Source organism: Lithobates pipiens, unplaced genomic scaffold, assembly GCF_037356315.1.
Source record: "Lithobates pipiens isolate NorthernLeopardFrog02 unplaced genomic scaffold, aLitPip1_a1.2 Scaffold_3, whole genome shotgun sequence".
NCBI classification, from domain to species: domain Eukaryota; kingdom Metazoa; phylum Chordata; class Amphibia; order Anura; family Ranidae; genus Lithobates; species Lithobates pipiens.
The window spans coordinates 17605032-17618136 of record NW_027507790.1 but is presented as its reverse complement, the minus strand read 5'-3'; the positions used below and the strand labels follow the sequence as shown (position 1 = coordinate 17618136).

At 44.4% G+C, this 13105-nt stretch overlaps 1 protein-coding gene across 2 annotated transcripts in view; it reads right to left on the bottom strand.

The window, feature by feature from the left end:
• The window catches only part of TCHP (trichoplein keratin filament binding), a 57013-nt gene extending 44981 nt beyond the window's left edge, over positions 1 to 12032 (bottom strand). Inside the window, exons 1-5 of one of the 2 annotated variants that reach the window (XM_077461332.1) lie at positions 11910 to 12032; positions 7259 to 7449; positions 5632 to 5842; positions 4811 to 4867; positions 2258 to 2326 (exon numbers count right to left, since the gene is read on the bottom strand). In XM_077461332.1, the coding sequence (XP_077317458.1) occupies positions 2258 to 2326; positions 4811 to 4867; positions 5632 to 5842; positions 7259 to 7449 (528 nt within the window). In that variant the 5' untranslated portion in view covers positions 11910 to 12032. Of the gene's footprint in view, positions 1 to 2257; positions 2327 to 4810; positions 4868 to 5631; positions 5843 to 7258; positions 7450 to 11889 lie in introns of both variants that reach the window. The other variant, XM_077461333.1, reaches the window with a different exon arrangement.
• Positions 12033 to 13105: the final 1073 nt, after the last annotated feature.

The window sequence follows — 13105 nt, the reverse complement described above, 5'->3', positions numbered from 1 at the left end:
CAGGTAGGCGGGGCCCGCGAAGGAGACGTCGCTGGCCCCGCCGCCTGGTATGGACTTAAAGGGGAACCCCAACGCCGAAAAAAATCGGCGTGGGGGTCCCCCCAAAGTCCACAACAGACCCTTGTCCGAGCACGCTACCCGGCCGGTCAGGAAAGGAGGGGCGAGCGAGCGCCCCCCCCCCCCCCCTCCTGAGCCATACCAGGCCGCGTGCCCTCAACATGGGGGGTGCCTTGGGGAAGGGGGGGCCACGCGGCCCCCCCACCCCAAAGCAGCTTGTCCCCATGTTGATGAGGACAACGGCCAGGGTTGTCGGGGTCTGCGGGCGGGGGGCTTATCGGAATCCGGGAGCCCCCTTTAATAAGGGGGCCCCCGGATACCGGCCCCCCACCCTATGTGAATGAGTATGGGGTACAATGTACCCCTACCCATTCACCTGTAAAATAAAGTACAAAAAAAAAACACAACACACAAGATAAAATAATTTATTGCACAGCTCCGGGGGTCTTCTCGCCGGACTCCTCCGCTATCTTCTTGTAGCTCTTTTACTAGCGGAGGAGCCCAGCATTCTTCTTCGTCGCCGCGGCCTCTTCTTCCGACTTCGGGGGTCTTGTCCCCCTCTTCGGTTCTTCTGCCGGGCCACCTCGCCTTCTTATAGCTCTTTTACAGGCGGTGGCCTGGTCTTCTGTCGCCGCCGCCGCCTTCCGTTCTTCTTCTTCTTCTCCTGGAGATGTTGACTCGACCTTCTCTCCGGCCGCAATGCCAGGGACACATAGGGTGGGGGGCCGGTATCCGGCCCCCTTATTAAAGGGGGCTCCCGGATTCCGATAAGCCCCCCGCCTGCAGACTCTGACAACCAACGGCCAGGGTTGTCGGGAAGAGGCCCTTGTCCTCATCAACATGGGGACAAGGTGCTTTGGGGAGGCACCCCCCCATGTTGAGGGCACGCGGCCTGGTACGGTTCAGGAGGGGGGGGGGGGGGCGCTCGCTCGCCCCTCCTTTCCTGGCCGGCCGGGTAGCGTGCTCGGACAAGGGTCTGTTGTGGACTTTGGGAGGACCCCCCACGCTGATTTTTTTCGGCGTTGGGGTTCCCCTTTAAGTTCATACCAGGCGGCGGGGCCAGCGACGTATCCTTCGCGGGCCCCGCCTACCTGGAGACGCGCTCGAAATGAGCGGACTTTCCTCCGCGTGTGTGGGCGAGTCCGTTCATTTCAAAAGTAGGGCGGATAGTACGGCGGACTTAGTACTCCGTATTAGTCCGCTGAAAAAATGCCGTGTGTGGGCAAGTAGCCCGTTCGGAAAGTCCGACGGACAGTCTGGCGGGAAGCTCGCCAGACTAAGTACGTCGGACAGACGGCTAGGTGTGTACGCGGCTTAAGACTGACCGGGACAACAAACCGAGGGACACCGACCATGAAAGTTGCAATGGCATGCAAGCTGCAGTGTGTAGTGTGTTGAGCCCATCCCACCATCATAGAAAGATGGTATCACTAACGCTGGCCTAATGGATGGAGCCAAGCAACCGACTATGTCCAAAGGAGAAGCTCCATGGTAAGCGGTGAGGAGGGGGGCATCACCGAAGACAAGCTGGAACTGAGGTATCTGGGAAGGAACCAGCCGCTGCCAGCATGGAGCAGAGCGTCCCTGTTGCCGTGACTGTTCGCTTTGATCCATGCTGGCCGAGGCTGGTTCCCGCTTCAGTTCCGACTTGTCTTCGGTGATGCCTCCCTCCTCGCCGCTTACCACAGAGCTTCTCCTTTGGACAAGGTCAGCAGCTTGGCTCCACCTATAATGCCAGTGTTGGTGATACCATCTTTCTATGCCGGCGGGACTGGCTCAACACACTACACACTGCAGCTTGCATGTCATTGCGGCTTTCATTGTCGGCGTTCCTCGGTTGGTTGTCCCAGTCAGTCCTAGTGATCCAGTAGTGCCTGAACCAGCCTTATAGACAGTGTGGTAACGTTGGTATTCTACGCCTGTACTGTTTTAACCTTTGAAATAAATCACCAGCAACTCTTCTGTACACATTTGGTTTATTGCAGCCAACACCCATTAATTTCAGCTCAGTTCCTGAGCACTGTCAGCCCTATTTGTCTTCAGCATTTCTGCATCTGATCCCTGGCTTTATACAGCAGCACAGTTCAGCTGGGCACATGTTGTATTATGTGTTTTTTTTTCTGTGATCAGCGCCTGGAACTCAATCTTTTTTTTTTTCACATATCTGTCTAAGAATCTTTCAGTTAGGACTGAGAATTACCTGATTTCTCTCTGTGATCTGTTCTCCCCAAGCATCGACGACATACTTCTTATGCATACTGGATTCCACCTTTAGAGAAAACAATATTCATTCAACCATCACATCAAAGATCTTCATCATAATGTTCTGAATTCTTTACAAATAAAATGTATGGACCGTGCTCTATAACACATCAAAAATACTTACACAATCTATAAAAGCAAGATAATTTCTATAAAATGCATATTACTATTTTCCAAAATGATATCCTTACCCGAATAATAAACATAAAATAATGAAAAATGCGATTTCAAAAATCTGTGATTATGGGTTTATCGTTATTATAAATTCACAGCAAATGTAGGGCAAAGCAATAAGGCTGCATTCAAACCTGGGCATTTTGTAGCTCGATGGTTGAAGATGCTCAACAAGCAAAATCCCATTAATTTCATTGGCCCTTGTTCACACTCAAAATGCAAACAGGGGCCATTGAAGTGAATGGGATTTTGCTTGTTGAGTGTCTTCATGCTTCAAAACACTCAGGTTTGAATGCAGCCAAAGTTCAATTAACTGCAACCCTCTGCAGCTGCACATACCTTCTCTTTACTACTTCACCGGCAGTGAATATTGACCAGATATACCCAGTACTTGAGAATGCGATTCACTTGTATTTCTCCCACATGACAGCATGATGATTGGCTGTTCAGGCATCCAATGATGTCACAAGGAGAGAGAAAAATAACTCAACCCTACGTAGGCTCCAAGTCACAGCTCGGAGCTTAGACAGTACTTCTCTTAGTTACTAACATTAAGCTTAATGAAGCTTTGGGTAACAAAGAGAAGGTAAATATTTCCAAATGGGATGGGCAGTTGTCAGTGGAACCAGATTTTGATTTTAATCAAGTTAAGTGTTTGTAAACCCTTACATATACCCAGTAAGAATGGGCTTGGGCATGTTCGGGATCCCACCTGCCCGATTCCCACTAGGAAGCCGACACTGCATACCGCTAATCACAGGCAGTGAGGCGTATCTGTCCGCAGCTGCACAAATCGGGAAATGTCTCACTGCTTGTGATTAGCCATGTGAAGTATCAGCTTCCTGGTGGGATCAGGCAGGTGGGATCTCAAAACACACCCAAGCCGCTTTCCTAATACCCAGTGAAGTGACTGGTCTCAGGTGATACACAGAGTTGAAACAAATCCTCCTACATAAGTTGTACCTTTCTATCTATAGTCTTCTCTTCTCTACATCCGTTCAAAGTCAGAAAATGTAAAGCTTGTCTAAGAGTTCTGAAAAAGGGGGCGGAGAGCTGAAACTGCACTCTGCAGAGTTCAGTGAGGAGAGCTCTGAGAGCTGATTGGAAGGTAGGGACACACTCCCTCCACAGAGCACACAGGAACAGAGCTGAGGCTGTCAATCTGCTGAAGGTTCCTATCCTGTCACCATTTTTCTTTTGGTGTCAGGAAAACTTGTCAGAAGGCATTCATGCTGATAGCAGAGGAATGAAACAGCAGACAGAGATGACACTTAGTGCTCTGGATTAAGACAAGGACACACTATAGAGGGATACGTTTTGTTTATATTATGTGTCTGAGGTTTACAACCACTTTAAGTGTTAAGGCAAAAGGAGAGTAATGTGCTATGAACACCTTAAATTTTAGTGACAATTACTGATGGCTGCAGGATTTACATTTGCTCTTGCGGCCGAAAGCAATAAAAATACCACCATCAAGATATTGGTGCCGAAACCCCATGTGCTTCAATATCTGGCATGTCAAAAATAAAATTTACTGACATGTTACCCTCACTCTACATATTTTGCAGCTGCCGGTCACATAAATAATTTGAGTATATTTAGAAAAAAAATATTTGGACACACGTGACACGCATTTGCCCAGCTATCATGAATAATTACCTTAAAAGGGTTTGTAAAGGTTTGTTTTTTATTTTCTAAATAGGTTCCTTTAAGCTAGTGCATTGTTGGTTCACTTATCTTTTCCTTCGATTTCCCTTATAAATGTTTTTTTTTTCTTTGTTTTCTTTATCTGAATTTCTCACTTCCTGTTCCTCCTCAGTAAGCTGTTCAGTAAGCTGTTCTGGCTGACTAACCACCAGCTCGGATGATGGTGAGAAGTTTACTGAGGAGAAACAGGAAGTGAGAAATTCAGACAAAGAAAAAAAACATTTAGAAGGGAAATCGAAGGAAAAAGGTAAGTGAACCAACAATGCACTAGCTTAGAGGAACCTATGTAGAAAATAAAAAACAAACCTTTACAACCCCTTTAATTTGCCTAATTTTGCTGTTTATTTGTTAGGTTCATCAATTCCATCTACTAGCCGTCGATCGCAGACAAACATATTAGGCAAATGGAAGCGATTATTTGTGATGGCAGGGTGAATGCTTGGGACTTTAGTCCAGCAATTTATTTTATAAATAGACCCCTAAATGTTATCATAGAGGTTTTTGTTTAAATTATTGCAAGCTGTCAATTCTCTATCATTGGCAAAAGAGATAAAATTAATCTGGAGTATTATTGTCGTTTATAGATAACCAAGAAGCTGATAAGGTTTACCTCGCGTAGTTTCGGATTGTTAGTCTTCCATTGCTCATACTGCATCTCCTCAGCAAGCTTGTGGTAAAAAAATGACACATGATTAAAACAAACAACAATTAGAAACAAAGAAAGTTATGTTAGGAGTGTACCAACAAATTTTTAAAGGAAACAGATTATGAGAGAAACATGGAGGCTTCCAATGCGGACCTAGGTTAATCCTGTCATTTTAAAAGAAAAGCGCAAGGTTAAAAAATAAACATTCATACACATCTAGATGGCTACAGCATTGGTTTGATGCTGTATCTGTTCACCGCCGGCTCTGCACCAAGAACTGAGCGATCAAAGACTGATGATCGCTCGGTTCTCGGCACCGCTCTAAGCACAGAGCGGTGACTGTCAGTGTGCTTTTCCCCTACAGCACTCACTGGAACTTCGGACTGTGAAGTGGGCTTGAACCAGATGACTCAGGCTCTCAGTGGGTCACTGAGAGGCTGAGCCAGCTTCCGGGCAGGAATCTGGGTGTATACCGACATTGTCAAGATCCCTGCAGAGCCTGGATTGGCTGAATCTGTGTCACTGGAGTGCAGAACTAAGTGCACTACCGTGACCCACAGTAGAGGTATGGCCATTAACTCTTTGAGTCAGTGGCCTGGAATATATAGGTCGATAAGGACTTATACTGAGTGAAACATCTGCCTGACTTTTAAAATCTTCATGCTAATTCTGGGTCAGTGACCAAAATGGTATAAAATGGAGCAGAATAACAGCCAGGCAAGTAGCATCTTCTAAAGGTCAGTAATTGTAGCCCTTTTATTATCTCAATCCTATTTTTAGCAAACCTTTTTCCTACGCTCCTCCCGTGCAGACCTTAGCCCCTCTGCACGTTCCCTCATGCTGTCGAGGTCAGGCTGCCTATTCTGAGAAAGCTCCTTCAATTCTGCTTCCAACACGTTTCTCTCTTCCTGTAACATTTTACGAAGCTCATCTCTCCGGCGTTCCAGGTTCTTCCTTTTCTCTTCTCTCTGTTTCTCCCGATGGTAAGCATTCATACTAGGAAAAAAGAAAACTAGCCCATTATTCAAGAACATTGTAGTACAGTCTTTATTTGAGCAGTGAAAACAGCAATGACAGCCTTGGGCTGGAGGGGATGGCCTGTTAGTAAGTCTGCCATGCATACTACACCACATTATGGCTAAAAACTCCTAGGGCCCATTTTACTTTTTTTTTTTTTGCATAGGTTGAATTCAGCTTTAACATTGCATAGATGAGGAAAGCTAGGTAGGATTTTTCAGCATGCAAAAAGGAAAGCAGTAATTTGCTTCAGTCCAATCACGTGATCTTCCTGTGTCTGCCAGCGCTGGCTGCAGCAGAGAGCACTCAACAATGACTGGTAAAGCCTGGGAGTGGTGATTTCACCCATAGGCTTACTATGACCCATCTGTTTTCTGCACTCCCTCCTCTCCCCCGCAGCCGCCAGTGGCTGACACAGGGGGCTGGATCGTGTGACCAGACTGGAACAGCCTGAAAATAAGCAAGTATACAGATCTCTCTTTCACAGGTTAGTCAGAATGGGTGTTAGGAGGGGAAGGGAACATATTTAAGAGTAGTTAGGATTTGCCTAGAATTCAACTTAAATGCATAGTACACTTTCAAACGCTTTTCTTATTCTAACTAGGTATTAGTGTAGTTATTTTCCCTGTTTTGTTTGGCTTACCTTGTAATGATGTCCTACATGTTGCTGCTGTAGTTTGTAATGTCATGGCGGATCGATTCCCCTATGTCCATGTATTCATTCGCATACCTTGTCCTTATTGACCAAAGGGACAGGGCATAGGTGTGCACCTTAAAGCTCAAACATATGCGTGTGCATATATACACACAGACACGTACACTCTTATAAATAGTGTTGTTGTTTTTTTGCTGGTGCACCCCCCCCCCCCTTTCTAAGGCAATGCTGAACACTGCAGAACTCGATGCCACTTTGTTGATAGCCCTCTCACTAGTCCCAAGGGTACAAATGTAGGCATCCACAACAGAGGGGGCCCCCTCAGTCTCGCCCTGAAGCCCTCAGTGAACAGTGGTGTGTGTGCGCAGACATTGGATGCATGCTCCATTCTCCTTGGGGTGAGTCATATCTAGTGATACTCACGTTCAAGGCCTTTTATGTGTAAGGATTTATGCCCAGAAAATAGAATATATGTGTTCTGGAAATATGTCCCTGAATGCATAGGGCACCAACATGAATATCACTCGGTACAGGATTCAGCCCCATCCAGCCGCAGCATGTTACATCCTGCCATAAACTTTGACAGGAAGGACGCTACGTCTGTCTCACAAGTGCACTAAAATGCCAGGACTGAAAACACAGGGGCTAAAAGTCCAATGTGCAATAGGCCTTGGGAGTAACATCTTGTATAATGTATGCTATGGAATTTAATAAAAATGGGTAAAAGTGAAATGCATTACCTCTGTTCATAGGAAATACGTGAACTCCACTGAGCCTGTTTGCTGCTACACACATCTGACTGTTTAAAATACCGATTGGCCATGTCCCACTCATTACGAAAGCGAGCTTCTTGTTCTCTGTGGCGTACAATCTGTTTTTCCAGAACCCTGCTGCGACTGTAGATGTTTGAAGGTAGTGTCGGCAACGCCATCTGATCATTTAAAAGAAAAAAAAAAACATCAATTATTTTACTGGCCAATATAAGTTAGACAACCATGAGCAAGAGTCAGAAAAAGAAAAGATTCACTGCACTCTGCATTACACCAAATTTTCTTATTCATTAGATGACAGCAGGGGGTCACAACTGACAGATTTCACCTCGTAGCCTGGAGTGCAGCGATTAATTTGTTTTTCTGAATAATTTACCAGGGTACAACGAGCCAAACCAGCAACAGAGATTTCCAGTGAAGCCTGTAATGAGCCACTTACAGACATATCTTCCTGTGGAAGAGTATTTGATCTTTAATTTGTGACTTCAGAAATCAATTTCACCTGACCATTCCAGGCTGTTTTGTAGCATCACCTATCTTTAATTTCTCAACAGAGAACAATAGACGATCAAGCCCAATGAATCAAACTTTTCTTTCTCAATAGCCAAATATTTGAGGGCTCTCTGTTCAAATGGTGTATACCAACGGCCTCCGAACTATGGTTCCCAAGTCAGATGACCCCCACTGACACAGACGACGGGGGCACCAACCCCCCCCCCACTGACACCGACGACGGGGGCACCAACCCCCCCCCACTGACGACAGGGGCACCAATCCCCCCCCCCCCACTGACAGCGACGACGGGGGCACCAATCCCCCCCCACTGACAGCGACGACGGGGGCACCAATCCCCCCCCCCCACTGACACCGACGACGGGGGCACCAATCCCCCCCCCCCACTGACACCGACGACGGGGGCACCAATCCCCCCCCCCCCACTGACACCGATGACAGGGGCACCAATCCCCCCCCCCCACTGACACCGATGACGGGGGCACCAAACCCCCCCCCACTGACACCGATGACGGGGGCACTAATCCCCCCCCCACTGACACCGACGGCGGGGGCACCATTCCCCCCCCCTTACTGACACCGACGGCGGGGGCACCATTCCCCCCCCACTGACACCGACGGCGGGGGCACCATTCCCCCCCCACTGACACCAATAATGGGACACCATTTCTCCCAATGACACCAACTATAGGGCACCATTCCTCCCATTATTACCAATAATGCAGTACTATTCCTCCCACTGACACTAATGGGACATTATTCCATCCTCTGACATGAACGATGGGGTACTATCCCTCCCACTAATACCAATGATGAGGCAGCACTCCTCCCAATAATACTAATGATGAGGTACTATTCTCCCTCACATGAAAACAGGTGCTAAGTAATTTTTATATTCCCACTAACCATCAAGAAATTTAATTCCAAAGACCCTGGGGCATTTTCTACTTCTGCTGGCGACAGTCTGCCCCCCCCCCCCCCCCCTAAAATTTGACTGGCCCTTTGTTCAGAAAGTTTGTATATCTCTGGTTTATACCCGGTATGCTGTCCAACTCTCAGTGGTATCAGGCCTATTTGAAAAATCTTCTTCATGAAGGTATATCCAAGTTTTACTAAGACACATTAAAAACAACACACATAAGGCCTCATGCACACGAGACGCAGGTGAAAACTCTGCTCAAAAAAAGCTGAAACGCGCGTTTTGCCGCGTTTTCGTTTATAAGCGTTTATAAAGATAACATCATGTAGACCCTCCCCAAGCTCTCAAAGCATGTTTTTTTTTAACTATTTCTGCTATTTTGATCAGAGTGAGCAGCAGCAGCATAGAGAGCAGTTGTACACTTGCATTTTCCTCTCTTTCTGTGGTATATATTTTGTAATGGATCCCATATTGAATATATGTCAGGAAATGCTCCTGATGTTGCTCTTGATGAGACCGTCGTCGCAAATTTCGTGAGAAGTCCAGAGTCAGAGCTCATCGATAATGGACCCATCCGTTGATGGGACAGCGAATGTCCGTTGGATATTTCACAAACATGTATGTGCAGCTGCGTACCTACCCCGACAAGTTTTTTAATTTTAGCCGGATGTCCATTGTCACATTTGATCTGCTCTTAGAAAAAGTACGACCTGGTCTGACATTCGTGGACACCAATATGAGAAACAGTGTGTCACCAGAGGAACGTCTGTTGGTAACGATCAGGTATGTGTATATATTTATAAAATATATTTATCTATAGATGTACAGTTGAATTTTTTTCTCTGTCCTTTATTTAAAAAAAAAATAATGTCTATTTATAGCAAATTATCCAATTTTTTTAAATATCTAAAATTTTCTTGTGGCAATTTTTAACATGTTTTCATTATTTCTAATATAAAACAATATTAAAATAATTAATTATTTATTTTTTAATCTTAATATATGTTTTTATTCATTTTTTCTCGTTTCAAATTGTTTTATTTAAAAGCAAATCTATGTTAATTAGATTTTTTATAATTGTTTTAAATTTATTTGGCCAATTTTTTAATATATTTTTAACATGTTAAAAATTGCCACAAGAAAATTTTAGATATTTAAAAAAATTGGATAATTTGCTATAAATAGACATTATTTTTTTTTAAATAAAGGACAGAGAAAAAAATTCAACTGTACATCTATAGATAAATATATTTTATAAATATATACACATACCTGATCGTTACCAACAGCAGTTCCTCTGGTGACACACTGTTTCTCATATTGGTGTCCACGAATGTCAGACCAGGTCGTACTTTTTCTAAGAGCAGATCAAATGTGACAATGGACATCCGGCTAAAATTAAAAAACTTGTCGGGGTAGGTACGCAGCTGCACATACATGTTTTATATTTTTATCGTGAAATATGTATTGATTAATATATTTTAATTCTTTGCTGCTGTATATGGTAGTATAATATTTTTTAATGCCTTATTAAAATATCCAGAATCCTAACCCTAACCATTCATCCTAACACTAAACACTAACCACTAACACTAACCCTACCCCTAACAGCTAACCCTATCCCTTACACTAACCCTAATGGATAACCACTTACCATAACACCCAACCCTAATGACCAAATTACATTGCCGCAGATGGTCACAGTTGACTTTGAGGCCATGTATCTCTGATGCAGAAAAGTGCATGACATGACATTGGGGTTCCTGGCAATAATTGGCCCCAAGATATGGGCCCCCAAAGTCGGGTCACAAAATGTAATTCTCTGATGCAGAAAAGTGCATGACATTTTGCGACCCAACTTTCTGGGCCCTCTATCTCGGGGTCACTTGGTGATAGGAACCCCAAATTTGGATATGTTGTCTGCATGCCAAATTTGGGGTTCCTGGCAATAAGTGGCCCAAAGATATGGGACCCCAAAGTCGGGTCATAAAATGTCATTCTCAGATCATATTTCTGAGTTTTCAGGTCCAAAAAATTGGGTTCCTTTAAAAACGCATATAAACGCAAACGCGGCTAGTACCGCGTTTAGCCGCATTTTGCGTCTGAAACGTGGACATTTTTGCGTCTGAACCCTTTTTTTGCTTCTGGAAAAACGAGGTTAAACGCAACTGCATAAAAAACGGCAAAAAACGAGACTGTGTGCATGGACACATAGGATAACATTGAATGAGTTCAGGGGCAGTTGAAAAAATTGTCCAACTGCATCTGAACACGTTTAACTGCGTCTCGTGTGCATGAGGCCTAAAAATGATGATGACGTAGAATTGCTACTAAAAATATATATTTATAAAAGATAAATAAACACGGTTAGTTTTATGTCAGCCCCAGTTTCTAGTAATAACAATTCTGTATGGCTCTGTGTTTTCCTCACTGAAGCCAACTGCATTTCTAGCACTAGAAACGTTTGTATCCTTCTGACCAGATTGCATCCAGCCACACATCAGCTGATGTATCTTTGGTTATGTTTTGTTACAATGTGATCTTTGTGATTGTTCTTTCATAGTCTGCTACTTTGTGTCTCTGAGGGAAGCCAGCAGCATTTCTGAATAACAATCGCCTGTGTATACATGCAGATTAAAGTGGTTCTAAACAGGCTGGGGGGAAAACTGCTGCACGGAGGAAGTTTTTTTTTTTACCTTCATGCATGCAAAAAAGGGTAACGCACTTTTTTTGTGCAATTTTCCCCATGTAGGGCAGCCTACTAAAATAAATGAACAGATGTAGGGGTGACACACTAAAGGCACTTGTTCTGTTGTACCTGCATAGGTGTGATCAGAGCCTAAATAAGACAAACTGATGTTACTGACTATACAAATTCATTTAATGCATTTAATACACTTAATAAATAAATACATGGAATAAAATCACTTTCTAAGCTTTGTGTTAAGGGATGATGAGAATTGATTGGTCAGGTTCAGGATATTGTAGATCAGCCTGGACTAATACAGAGATTTCTGTCATGTTGTGTATTACACTGCAAGGCTGCCATAATGCACACACCATGGGATAGGTGTACACTCTGTATACACGTGCTGTCTGACATTTATGGGTAGGTATGAACTCCAAGACACATATCTGGACAGAACAAGAGAACACAAGACCAACGTACATTCCAATTTTATTCCTTACCGCTCTTCTCCCAGCCTTCCTAACGGATTCAAAGCCTTCATCTGCTGAACACTTCCTGTTCCGGTGTCTGTGGTTGCCATGGAGACGGCTGTGGCGCGGTTATGGGCGGGTCAGGGCTGGAGAGTGACAGTTGGAGAATAGAACGTCGTGTACGTTGTAATTCGATCGTTCTGAGATCCAGGACTTTGCAGGGTGACAGTTCTGTGTATATAGAGAAGGATTCATCACATCCACATTACTTCCTGGGAGAGGCACACTTTATACTTTTGTTTCCGTCTTTAGAACATATGGTGACTTCAATTTTATTGTCCACTTGATGTGCAATTCAATTCAAGCAATTGGATCAGCAACCAAGTGAATAGGCATAACTTCACTTCTGATAAATTTAGATTTAGAACTGTTTTTGGATCGATTGGCAGCACTGACAGGATTTGATCATATTTAAGTCGATCAGATCATGAGATTGCATGGTAAAAACATTGATAGTTTGCAATAGTATCTTCCAGTTGTTGATCAAAATCCAATTTCCTGTGCGTGGCACAACGGCCCAATGGGTTGTACACAATCGATCGATTATTCCTATCAAGAGAGATTGATTAGACAGAAATTGACGTGTGCATGGCCACCATAATAGTCTGACAAATAAATCACACATTATGCCAGCTCAGTTATTTTATATGCAATCGGATTATTGGTAGATTTACTGTCAAATGGGTAAAACACTTGAAAGACCGAAAAGATTGTTGAATGCGTTATACTCTTAGAGCCCTTTCACACTGAGACAGTTTTCAGGCATTTTAGTGCCAGTTCACCCTATTGCGATGCGAGAACCCTGCAAATTGCATTGCACCCAACACGCATAGCAGTTCACACTGCCATATGCGAACTGCTGGGGAGTGTCATTATATGTTGGCGACAACTCCATTTTAGCTCGCGCATCGCACTGCGAACTGACAGTTCGGACATGAATCGGATCGCATATGTGTGAACACACATGCGATCTGATTCTGGTCTGAACAGAAAAAAGGGTCCTGTTTGGACCAAATGCGGTGCAATATCAGCCATACTAACTGTATGGCTGACATTGCACAGCACAGACAGGGGCCGGGATCAGCCCCTTACTCCAATCTGTGATCAGTCTCATGGACTTGCTAATCTCAGAGCGAGCTATGCGCACCCCACAAGGGGGTTCAGGC